This window comes from Nyctereutes procyonoides, unplaced genomic scaffold (assembly GCF_905146905.1).
Source record: "Nyctereutes procyonoides isolate TBG_1078 unplaced genomic scaffold, NYPRO_anot_genome, whole genome shotgun sequence".
NCBI lineage: Eukaryota > Metazoa > Chordata > Mammalia > Carnivora > Canidae > Nyctereutes > Nyctereutes procyonoides.
The window spans coordinates 45,524,496-45,537,474 of record NW_026575049.1 but is presented as its reverse complement, the minus strand read 5'-3'; the positions used below and the strand labels follow the sequence as shown (position 1 = coordinate 45,537,474).

Genomic DNA, 12,979 nt, shown 5'->3' with positions numbered 1-12,979 from the left:
ACACACACCCCAATATCTTACATTTTCCAAGAATATAAAGGCTTTACAGTACATATTTTAATAACTGCTTGTGCTAGTCACACCTCATAACTTTTCTTTTTCAGCATTTTCCCAGCATTCCTACATGTTTATTTTTCCATTTTGAACTTTAACATCAATTTTCTTGACTATAAAAAGTTGTGTTGGTATTTTTTAATTGCCAACTGTTATTAATTGTTAACTCAGAACTGACATCTTTATGATACTGAGTTCTCCCACCCAAGTGCAATAGAGGAATGTCTTTCCTCTATTGAAATCTCCTTCTCTGGCTTCAAGAATGTTTTAGTTTTCCTCAAATTCTGCACATTTCTTCTTATTCTTAAAACTACTTTTTGTTGTTGCTATTACTATTGACAGCTTTTTGGCAACATCTAACATATTTCAAAAGCTTTGAAAAGGAGTTTGGTAAAAAGAAACAAAGAAAAAAGAAAACAATAAAAATGCACACATTAGAGGGAGCAAATGTGTGAATGTGAGAGGGACCTGTTAGCAATTCAAGTTTAATGGGCATCATGGACAGGTTTTCTAGAGGAACACAGATGTAGGTTAATTCACCAAGACAGGTCAGTGGAAGGAGTTAAGATAATTGCTGCTGTAATGCAAACAGCCAAAATCATTAACTTAAGAGTAAAAACCTATAAGAAAAGTTCATCTGATAAAACATTAACATTTTGATCATATTTATTATCAAAAACATCTAATTCCAACCAATTGCCACAATCATACTTTACAAAATGAGACACTGAAGGTACTTCCCTAAAAGATAAAAAAAAGATAAGGCCTGCTTTTTCACTACTCTTATTTAACAGTGCTTTAACACTCTAGCCAATACAGTACTACAGCATACATGTTAATATTATTGAATAAGCTATTATTCAATCATTTGGGGCCTACAAAAACGGCAATTTCATACAGCTCAACTTAATGTAAGGAAAATAAAGAGGAATATTAAATAAGATATCAAAAGGTTCCAAATTTGTCTAACATTTTAACACAACCCTAATCAAAAAGCAAACAGAATTTTATTTTCTTCAAAATGATTTTAAGGTTTATATAGAATAAAAACAAAGTAGACAAGAAAATGCTTTCGGAAGAACAGTAATTTAGGGGGAGGAAATGACCTGTCAAGCCAGCTAATAAAATGGACAACTGAATAGAATAAAATAGACAAAGATGGAATATTTAAATTTAAAACAAAAATATTTGTCAGTTAGGACAAAACCAGAAAATCAAGTAACTCATCCAACTGTATAACAGAATTTGCATGAAAAGGAAATACTGTGTATAACTCACTAAGTGGTGTTAAGGCAACTAACCATTTGAGACAAACAGATTCCCTACCTGATACCAAAAGACTGATGAATTAGAGATTTTCATTAAAAAAATAGAATCGTAGAGAAAAAAATTAGTGAATATACTTTATGCATAGAGCTTTTTATACATAACAACAAAGGCAGTAACCATAAAGGAAAAGAGTGGCAGATTTGGCCAAAAAATTTTAAAATAATGATAATAAATAGAAAATTCAAATGCAAATGGAAATTTGGAGAAACAAAATCCTTAATTAAGTGCTCATTTAAGTCAAAAATGAAAAATCCAAACCTCAATGAAAATACTGACATAAGATCAAACAATACAAAGAAATACAGTTAGCAAATGTATAGCAGTTTTCAGTCTTCCTAGTAATTTTTTAATACGTCAGTCACTGTGCTAAGAGCTTTTTACCAACTACCTCAGTAAATCTTTGCAACAACTCAATAAGAATGATGCTGTTATTATCCCTACTCTATGGATAATGAAACTTAGATACAAAGTGGTCAATCATACTTACCAACATCACACAGCCAGAAAGCAGATGACCAGAGCCCAGAGCCACTCTCTGAATCACTATTTCCACTTCCCAACTATTACCTCTTAGAGTCCCAGGTAAGGTCATGAATTCTTTCTCGCTGATTTAGGTAATTCACAAAGCCCTTCTGTTACGTTCCTTCCTCCTCCAACTCCTGGCCATACATAGCAGAATGGTAGGTCCCAGAATTCTTTCCTTACTGACACACATTTTGACTTGGGTCCAAATGCAGAATACTGCCTAGGATCACTCAGAATTTCCCAAGGCTATGTGAATCTCAGGATACTAGGTAGAGCTCTTGACTCCTCCCTCTCTGAACCTGAGATACTACTTACACTTAACTGTATCACTCAGTAGTATGAAACCATCGTTAAGAAACAGTGGCCATTTTCTAAAAGTCAGTTAAAACAATGTGACAACTTTTCTTGCCAGAATGGTGAGGACTTAAGAGTAACAGCCAATGAGGGAAAGCTGGTACCCTCACAAAATACTGAACTGAAATGTGAACTGATAGTTTTCTTCAAAGCCAATGTGTCAATATCTATTTTTTTAAATGGGAAGTAGAGAAAAAGAGAGAGAAGGAACAGAGACTAGAAAATTGATGACTGATGTTGGTTATTTTTTAAAAGTTTTATTTCTTTGGAAGAGAAAGAGTGTGTGAGTGAAAGGGACAGAGAGAATTTGAAGCAGATTCCACACTGAGCAGAGCCCAAAATGGGGCTCGATAGCACCATGACAAGATCAGGACCTGAGCCAAAACCAAGAATTGGACACTTAACCAACTGAGCCACTCAGGTGCCCCAATTCTTTATACTTGATAGGTTATAGGAACTGTTCTCCATTTACTTATCTATATTTTATAACTAGTTTCGTTTTTACTATCAACATGAATTTTTTGTGAAAGTGAAAAAAGTTTTTCCAAACTGACCTCCAGACTGTATGTATAGAAAGACTTACTATATATTGTCTTATTTTACTGGAGATTAAAACCATGTATTATACTATCACAAGCAAGGACCTCCCGGGAGTACTGACTGCCACAGAGGAATTGTAACCGAGAACAAACATATTTGAAAAGTTAAGGAAGAACTGACACCCAACATAGGGTTAATGATATGATTAAATGATAAAGCGTGCAAAGCAATTAACACAGAACTTGATACAAAGAAAGTACCTGATAAACATTAGCCATCATCAAGTAATTATAGGCATTACCAGTTAGAGGCAATAACCGCAAACAAAATATATTCCCAAAATGGTGAAAATCAAAATTGTATAAATACTAGCTTTTCAGAAATATCTTTATTCATTCTGGTTCATTGTTAATTGGTTCTGGTTCACTGCCTCTTCTACCAAGAAAGGACTGCATTCACAGACTAGAAGACTTAATACTGTTTAGATGTCCAAACTACTAAAAGCAATTTACAGGTCAATGCAATTCATATCAAAACCATGAGAGTACTTTTTGCATAAACAGAAAAAAAAATTCTAAAATATGAGATTTAAAGGGATGCCAAACAGCCAAACCAAACTCTGAGGACTTATACTTCCTAATTTCAAAACATGTCACAAAACTACAGTAATAGAAAGTGTGGTATTTGCATGAAGAGACAGACCTATAGAATAGAGAGCCCAGAAATAAATTCTCATATATGATCACATGATCTTCATATAAGAGAAGGGTTCTTTTTTTTTTTTAAGATTTTATTTATTTATTCATGAGACACAGAGAGAGAGAGAGGCAGAGACACAGGCAGAGGGAGAAGCAGGCTCCAGGATCATGCCCTGGACTGAAGGTGAAGCTAAACCGCTGAGCCACTAGCGCTGCCCAAGAGAAGGGTTCTAAGACCACTCGATGAGGAAAGGACATCTCTTCAACAAATGGTGCTGGGAAAATAGGGTATTCACAAGCAAAAGAATGAATGTGGACACTCATCTTACATCTTATACAAAAATTAACTGTAAACAGATTAAGGAATAAAATGGAAAAACCTAAAAGTAAAATTCCTAGAGAAAACAGGGAAAAAGCTTCATGACATCAGATTTGACAATGTTTTCTCAGGTATGACATTAAAAGCACAAGCAACAAAAGCAAAAAATAGACAATGGGACTACATCAGACCTGAAAACTTCTGTGTATAAAAGATTATAATCAAAAGAGTAAAAAAGTTACCTACAGAATGGGGAAAAAGTATTTGCAAATCATCTACCTGATGAGGAGTTCATAGTCAGTATATATAAAGAACCCCTCCAACTAAAAACAAATATAACCCAATTTAATAGTGGTCTAAGGACTTGGATACTTCCTCCGTCCCCCCCAAAAAATGTAAATGGCCAACAAGTATATGAAAAGATTCTCAATATCACTTACAAAAATACAAATGAAAACCACAATAAGGTATAACCTTACTTTCATTAGGATGGCCACTATAAACAGACAAGAAAAATAGAAGATAACAACTAGTGATGAAGATGTAGAGAAACTGAACTTCTGTGAACTGTTGATAGAATTGTAAAATGGTGCAGTTATATGGAAAATGGTATGGCAGTTGCTTTAAAAATCAAAAATAGAACTACCATATGATCCAGTAATCCCACTTGTGGGTATATGTCCCAAAAGAATTAAAAGCAGGATCTCAAAGAGACATTTTCACTCCCCTGTCCAAACGGAATTATTTACAACAGCCAAAAAATAAAAGCAATCCAAATATCCATTGATTGTTAAATAAATGGATAAACGAAAGTGGAAAAAATGGTATACAAATACAACAGAATATTACGGAGCCTTAGAAAGGAAAGAAATATTGTCATATGCTACAATATGATGAACCTTCAGGATATTAAGCTAAGTGAAATAAGCCAGCCACAAAAAGACAAATCTGCTTGATTCCATTTATATGAGATATCTAAAGTAGTCAAAGTCATAAAAATGGAAAGTAGAATGATGGAACTGGAGCAGGGGAGAGAGAAATGGGGAGCTGCTGTTCAATGGACAGAGTTTCAGTTATGCAATATGAAAAAGTTCTGGAGATCTGTTCCATAACAATGTGAATATTCTTAATACTACTGAACTGCACTCTTAAAATGATTAGATGGTTAATTTTATGGTTTTTTACAATTATATAGAAACAAACAAAACAGGTTTGACACTTGATCAGACTTGAAGATCTTCTTAGACCTTAGGCATTTTTCATACTTTGCCATTAAGTGCTATATGCAACCAAATGAATCACACAGTTATGGCTTTTTAAAAATCTAAGGCAATCACACAAGAATGAAAGAAAAACTGATCTAATACTACAAACGAAACTAATGACTACCTATCCCAAAAATGCCTTCAGAAGAATGAACAAAGCATAGAAATGAACTTCTCTGAGAACTCCTGGAGCTCTAATGAAAGTCTCAAAGAGATTTCCCCACTGTCAAAAGCTGACACCACTACCAGCCTTTGGATTATTTCCAGTTCCTTATAATCAGGGCTAGTTTCCGAGAATAGTTCACATATCTAGACTAACTTGCCATACTAATCTAGAACTAAGCAATGTTCACAGAATTTAGCCTTAATCTTGACCCAAAAATATATTAGGTACTTCAATCATTGAGAACAGAATCAATAGCTTTCATTACCAAATATCTATTCCCTAGATTATCCATTAATGGGTTTCCTTGGGTTTCTTTTTTAAGAATGTACATGATCCAGAATGGCCTGTGAGCATTTCAATGGTTAACAAGTAAAAGTAAGAGATATGGATGTTTACAGTTGTTTAAAAAAAAAAAAAGTCCACTTTTCTAGAATACTTAATACACTGCCTTTTTAAGAACTGGCAGTTCTGCTCTTTCCCCAACTGGTATACATCAAAATCTACTACCTTAAGTACTACTACCTTAAGTACTCATCCAAGATTATACAGTCAGTTCTAGGAACAGACAGCTTGGCATGAAATCTTGGCTCAACTACCTACCAACTCTGTTACCTTCAGAATACTACTTAATTTCTCTGTGCCTGTTTCATGATCTATCAACTGGGGTACATGAGAATCTGAAACCTTAAATTCCAAAAGTTCTAAGTGTGGTTTACTTAAGTGTATATCACTCAGTTACAAGAAAAATCAACAGGCAGAGAAGAAAAAAGTGGTGTCCCCCTGTCTTATTACAGTAGAATTCCTAATGACACCAGCAATCATGGTCAAGGTTTCACTTGTACTCTTAACTCTCCACCCAGTCTCAGGTATAAGAGGGAATATAAGGTCATTGGAGGTAAACCTTCATTTAAAACTGAATGCCTGCTATATACATACACAGCTGTTGACAGAGGTTCAAAAATTCCAGTCTGCGTGAAGAAATGTCACCCGTTCAATCATTTAAGTAGCTAAATGTGTCAGAATGAATGACAGATAAGTAACAAAGACAAAGCAAACAGAAATGGAGAAGTCCGGAGGTAAGAACCTACCCCAACGCTGCTGGGCTGGAGGGTGTGGGAGAGCGGACCAAGAAGATGAACAGACGTTGACACCACTTGCTAAGGGGTCAAAAATAAGACCAATGTGGCAGAGAGAATAATCCTAGCATTAATAAAAGCCAGGGAACCGGAGGTGGTGTGAGAGAATGCTGCCCAGGATGGGTACAGTGCACGCTGGTGGCTGGACACACACGTGAAGGAAGGCATCCAGTGGGAGGCTAACGGCTAAGGCAGGATGATAACCAAGAAGTACAAAGTCATGGAAATGAAGGGAGAAAGGTTCTGAGAAGCAGCTATCAACAGTGTCTGATGCTGCTGAAAACAGATAGCGAGGAGAAAATTCAGCCATAGAAAAGAGGCCTCTCCATCTGCCAAGGCCAGTCAGGAAGCTTGAGCCATCTGCAAATGAAAAAGAATTTCTAAAATATCAAGCATTCAGCAATGATTTAATTTTTCCCTAAGAGTAGTTTGGCTTATTACTACTCCGGATGATAACAAATTAGATGATTTTACATCTACTCTCAAAGCTGATCTTTTTGGCAAGTGTCTATGAGGACCCACTGAAAGGATTATAAAGAGAAGGAAAATAGTCATTAACAAGAGAAAGAGAGGACACACTTTCTCCAACTACAGGATTCCAAAGCTTCTGGCGGAGGCAAACAGCTTTTCGTAAAAATAAGCCAACAAAAGTTCAATAGTAAAGCAGTGTTAACAAAGTAATATTCTACTTCCTAGGCTCTAAATTAAAGAGTAGCCATTCTACCACCATTCAAAGGATTAAAACACTTCACTCTTGAGAAAATCACTTTTAAAAATATTTTTACATTATAATCATTTGATTGGAAAAAAAGTGAATACCACTCCTAATTAATTCCACCATCCTCGGGATCCCTGGGTGGTGCAGCGGTTTGGCGCCTGCCTGCCTTTGGCCCAGGGCGCGATCCTGGAGACCAGGGATCGAGTCCCACGTGGGGCTCCCGGTGCATGGAGCCTGCTTCTCCCTCTGCCTGTGTCTCTACCTCTCTCTCTCTCTATGACTATCATAAATAAATAAATAAATAAATAAATAAATAAATAAATAAATAAATAAATAAATAAATAAATAAATAAATAAATAAAAATTAAAAAAAAATAATGATAATTCTACCATCCTAAAATAACTCTAATTACATTTTAATCTCTTTTTTTCTGGCCTTTATCACTAAGTATTTTGTTCATTTGCTTTGTAGATAAAACACTTTTTGTATGCTCCTCCTCCTGCATCCGTCACAAATACAACTTAAAACACAACTTTCCACACAAAACTAATGTATCCAGCAAACAAATATAAAAGTCCTAATACATATTATCAAACTTTGCCTTGCCATTAATAGCCAATTAATACATGTGACACTGAAATGTGTCACAAACTAAAACAATCATATTCCTGAAAATCTATCCAAGTTTTATATCTACTAGATACATAAAATGTAGCTTTTTATTTATGATAAATTAAAAGACAACCATGCCTTCCAAAAACCCATTTCACAGTGAAATTTTATTACCTGATATATGATGCTTTTTAAAAAGTTTTTATTTGCTGGTCACAACAGGCAGATTAATAAATCAAACCACTACTGGGGCACCTGGGTAGCTTAGTCAGGCATCCGACTCATGGTTTCAGCTCAGATCTTGATCTTAGGGTCACGGAATTGAGACCCTGGGCTCCGTGCTCAGTGCAGAGTCTGCTTGTCCCTCTCCCTCTGCTCCTCCCTCACACACTCACTCTCTTTCTCAAATAAATAAAAATCTTAAAAACCAACAAAATACAACTAAAAATTGTATGTTTAACATACACATACTTTCACAATATATTTTTATCATATTTTCACTACAAACATCTGTTTCCACTATTCTCAATATCTAGATGTTAGCTTCCAGAAAAATTCTGACACCAACCCAGAGTAAGTTATTTGTAGTAATTATAGAAACTTATACCTCTCCCAACTCTTTCAAACTCCTTACAAACTGCAGAACACAGCCAAAACATTCTCAAAGGTCCTTTATCTCTGAAATAATTATACACCCCCACTGAACAGTAAAAGTGGATGTTAAGATATAGGAATGTTAAGACATCTAGGATGTTAAGACAAGGAATGGCTCATGCTTCTGACTTAAGGAAATAAACATCTAGTCCAAACATAAAAAACTGCATTCAGTAATGTGCTTAGCTATTTCTGCTGTTTTTCTTCAGAGATAGTGAGTTTTATTTTGTTTTGAAGATTTTCTAGTGAAATTCTGCTGCAACAGAGGAAAAATATACAAAACACCCAGAGAACCATCATTAATATTGCAAGGAAATCTTAACCTTGAAAAATTACTAGTTTATACTACTAAAATAAATATAAAGAATCCTCAGGGTTTAAACTGACAAACTGAACTCTGCTACCTTCAGAAATCTGCCCAGGCTTCCTAAAAAAAAAAAAAAAAAAAAAAAAAAAAAAAACTCAACAGCACATTTTGGGGGCAAATGCTGTATTTGTGACCCATCAGATGCCAAACTCATGGTATCACAATCATGTAAAAGTCAATCTCATTTCTTCTACTTACTCAAACAAAAACAATATTGTAGTTTGATCAGCAAGAAGGCTGAAAACACAGGCCATTTTTGGAGCAACCTTCACGGAATATTTGATTAGAACCAGATCTCATCTATGATGGGCAGAGGCTTATGTTCTGTATTAGTATAATTACCATCAATATCTTGACTTGCTGGTTTGTACATTGAAATGTTCATACAGACACAACATGAGTCACAAAAGCTGTTTGATTCTGCAAGGACCACTGATGGATTCAAACACATTTTTTCATACTTTACACCCTGACAAGTCATTCTCCTCATCTGAGCCTTACATTGGTGAGTATTAGAGGTGTTCGCTAAACCTTATAAACTAAACAAATAGGAAATTAACAAGTATCATTTAGACTGACATTTCTCAAACAAGGGATTTGTTAACTATACACAGCATATATATGGCTGTGGGGGAAAAAGCAGCAGAAGGGTAATATAACCTTAATGTTTTATGAGACTCAATCATTATTTTATTTCCCTGTGCTAATGGCCCATGAAGATAGTCATTCACTCAAACAAATGTTAAATCCCTACTATGTGCCTGGCACTCTACAAGGTAAACAAAAGAACAGAAAAGCAAGGACACAATACCTTCCAAGGACTAACCTCAAACAAAAGGAGACATGCCATTAAATTATTGCACTGTTTTAGCGCTTATAGGACACCAACTACATGCCAGACCGTGCTGGTCACACAATAGTAACAATCATCTAACTGCAGATCTGTAACCAATCAATGAAAAGGCTTGACTAGTCCTAAAGCAGCAATATTTTATTCTGGAAATACTCTTGCCTCCGTCAATTAATTCTTTCTATAGATAGCCAATTCTCTGAATTATTTCCATCGATGTTCACCCAGACTAAGGCTGCTTACAGTTAAATGAGAGAATGTAATGTGTGGAACAAAAATAAAGAAACAGTAAAGAGAGGCACATTTGTACTTTAACATTAACCTCAGTAACGATTGCCTTCAATAACGATAAGAAGTGACTTAAGTCATAAAGCAGAACACCAACCCGAAAGTTACTGTGGCAAGACATCATTTTCTTTGTAGTAGCAGTTCAGTGTGAAGTGGAAGCTAAACTAACATGTTTTGCTTAGACTTTTTAAAAACCACTCACTTTTAGTTATTTCTTTGTGAAAGCTCAGTGACCACTCATTTCCCTAAGCTCAAAAAAAAAAAAAAAAAAAAACAGGTAGTGCCAACACAGCTAGATGTTGGTCCTCTAGATTACAAAATAATTTTTAACCCTGTAGAAGTACCAGTTTTACAGTCATTCGATACTAATGCGCTTTAAAAAAAAAAAAAAAGAGAGAGAGAGAGAGAAAAAAAAACTGGGGTTCAGACCTTAACTAAATTATAAAGGTCTGTACACTAGAAATGATACTTGTTTTTAAACTCTTCCATATTAAAGATGACAGCCCATCTTAACAACCTAAACTCACTAAAGAACTACACAGAACCGTATTATATAAACAGAACTGCTCGCCGAAAACAATCAATACTGCAAAGCGATCAAGGAGAGGGAAGCTGAAGAAACAAGAGTCCTCCCCCAGAAATGTTTGAACGAATTCAAAGTAAAATCTTGTGAGCTGTTTTGATCCCTTTCCACCGGTCTTGCGATGTTTTTTATTACATCTTTCGGTGTGCACGCCGTTATTAAAACCACAACTAGGGGGGGGGGGTAAGTGTCCTAAAATGTGACTGTTAGCGGCGATCAAAGCTAAACACACGGCCCTCCGACCCAGTGGGCCAAGTGGCAAGAAGATACGAGAATTCAGGAAGTTTTGAAATGGCAGTGACAGGAGTCAAGGGGGAGCGGGCGGGAGGCAAGGGGAAGGAATCACGGAGAACAAGAGCAACTCCGCGCGGCCAACGCCGCGAGTTGGCATCGGAGCTGCAAGTTCCCGGCTCGGGACGGGGCTCGACCGAGCAACTTCGCGCCGCCCGCAGCTGCGCGCTCCGCCGCCCCCCCGCCGCCCCGCGACGCCCCGCGCCGAGCGAGCCCTTCCTCCCCGCTCGCAGCCCGGCGGCCGCCTCCGCGAGGGCGCTGACAGCCAGCCGCGGGGCCGGGCCCGGGAGATGCCGGCTGGCTGACACCCACCTTCCTTCTCGGCCCGCGCCGCGGCCACTACGAGGCTCAGCACCAGGTGCAGCGCTCCCAGTAGGCCGGCGGCCGCGCTCCGGGGGCCCCCGCCGCGGCGGGCCGCGGGCTCCACACCGGCCCCTGCGGACGTGGAGGCGGCGGCGGCGGCGGCGGCGGCGGCGGCGGCGGCTCCTGCTGCTCCTCCTCCAGCCCGCTTCCCCATCCCTGCCGGCCGGGGCCCGCCGCGCTCGACGTCCGGCGCGGCCCTTCTCGGCGAGGCGGCGGCAGCGGCGGCGCGGGAGCCGTGGTCCGGGCTCTGGCCGCGGCGCCGGGGGCGAGAGTGGTTCCGGGCCCAGGGCTCGGGCTCCGGGCGTGGGCCTGGGTCCGTGCGTGCGTGTGAGCGAGAGTGTCAGTCACGGCCTCGGCCTCGGCATCGCCTACGAAGAGTCGAAGCGGAGAGGCCACGGGTCAAGCACGGCGGGCGGCCATACTGGAAACGGGCACGGGCCGCGGGCTCCGGGCGCTGGCCTGCGAGGGGCGGGGCGCGGCCCTGGGCACCGCCCCCGCCGTGCCGTCACCTAGGGGGCCAGCCGGCCGGTCTGTCTGACCCGGAGTCCGTGGGTTCGGATTTCTTGTCCCGCTCTCGGAGGCCCACGGAGTCACCGGCCGGGCAGGACGCGGGCAGGACAACCCCAGCCTGACACCGCTGCCCCGCGATGGAGGCGGAGGGAGGCAGGCCCGGGCCCAGCCGCCAGGACTTAAGATGGCGGCCTACGCTTCGCAGAGGCGGTGACGGCAATCACGTGGAGACAGGGAGGCCGTGCCGCGCAGCCGCCTTGGGGCGTGGGCGGGGCCGGAGGAGCTGCGGGGCGCTGGGGGAGGCTGGTCCGCTGCTCTAACGCGGGAACTGGCCCCTTGCGCTTGCATCTCCGGTACTGCAGTGCGAGAGCCTTCCAGGGCGCTGAGGACGCCTCCGGACCTCGAGGCCCCGCGCGGAAAATCCACTCCAGTGACTCCTGTTGGTCTCACCTCCGCCTTTCGGCCGTCTGAGGACACGCCTGGCCTGACTCAGTTCCTGGTGGCGCTGCTTTGAGCCCTGGGTCCTGCTCCATTCATCGTAATATCCTCCAGACACAGTACCCAGAAGCGCTTAATGGGATCGTCTCGCTCTTGGAATTGTGCCTGCTTTGCTGCGGGAAAACCCTTTGCTGTGTGTATCTAAAGCAGCAGTGACCCTGGACGGAGAGGGCAGATGGTTCTTTAGGAAAGTGCCCAGTGGCTATGCTGCCTCTCTACGTCTTGAAATACTTCTGGAGACGCTGTATTCAGCTAGTTCCTGCAAGGCCCAAATCTAACGCCTCCTTTGGTGTCCTTCAGGAAGCCTTCTCAAGCCTTTTTCCACCGGAAGCCGAAGTTCTTGGTGGGCGTGGCTATTCCCCCACACAATTTAAGTTCCTTGAGAGTCCCTCAATACTTGTCTTTCGTAACTTTCCCTAACTCCTAACTTGGTAACAATCTTAGGGACTTCCCCTAATTCCAGAGCCATTTGCTTACGCTTAGCAGTATTGGTTGAGTGAGTCCTTATGTCTTTAAGGCCACGTTCACCCCAACATGTCTGAGAACTGTAAAGGAAAATAAGATTTCACAAAGACTTAACCAAAGGAGCTCAAAGTGCTACCCTATGCAGTAGTCGTCTTTGTCAAGCAAACGCTTAGACTCCTGATTTGTAAATATGTTTTTAATAGCCTTACGCCAATGATTTTGAAAAGCAAATTTCTCTTCCTGAGAATTCGTGTTAAAATTGAGTGATCAGGGGATCCCTGGGTGGCGCAGCGGTTTGGCGCCTGCCTTTGGCCCAGGGCGCGGTCCCGGAGACCCCGGATCGAATCCCACATCGGGCTCCCGGTGCATGGAGCCTGCTTCTCCCTCTGCCTG

At 40.6% G+C, this 12,979-nt stretch overlaps 1 protein-coding gene across 1 annotated transcript in view; it reads right to left on the bottom strand.

Moving 5' to 3' along the window:
• Window positions 1-11,409, bottom strand: part of TMEM131 (transmembrane protein 131) — a 225,902-nt gene extending 214,493 nt beyond the window's left edge. Inside the window, exon 1 of the mRNA XM_055328071.1 lies at window positions 11,063-11,409. Coding sequence (XP_055184046.1) covers window positions 11,063-11,267 — 205 coding nt within the window. The 5' untranslated portion in view covers window positions 11,268-11,409. The remainder of the gene's footprint in view (window positions 1-11,062) is intronic.
• Window positions 11,410-12,979: the final 1,570 nt, after the last annotated feature.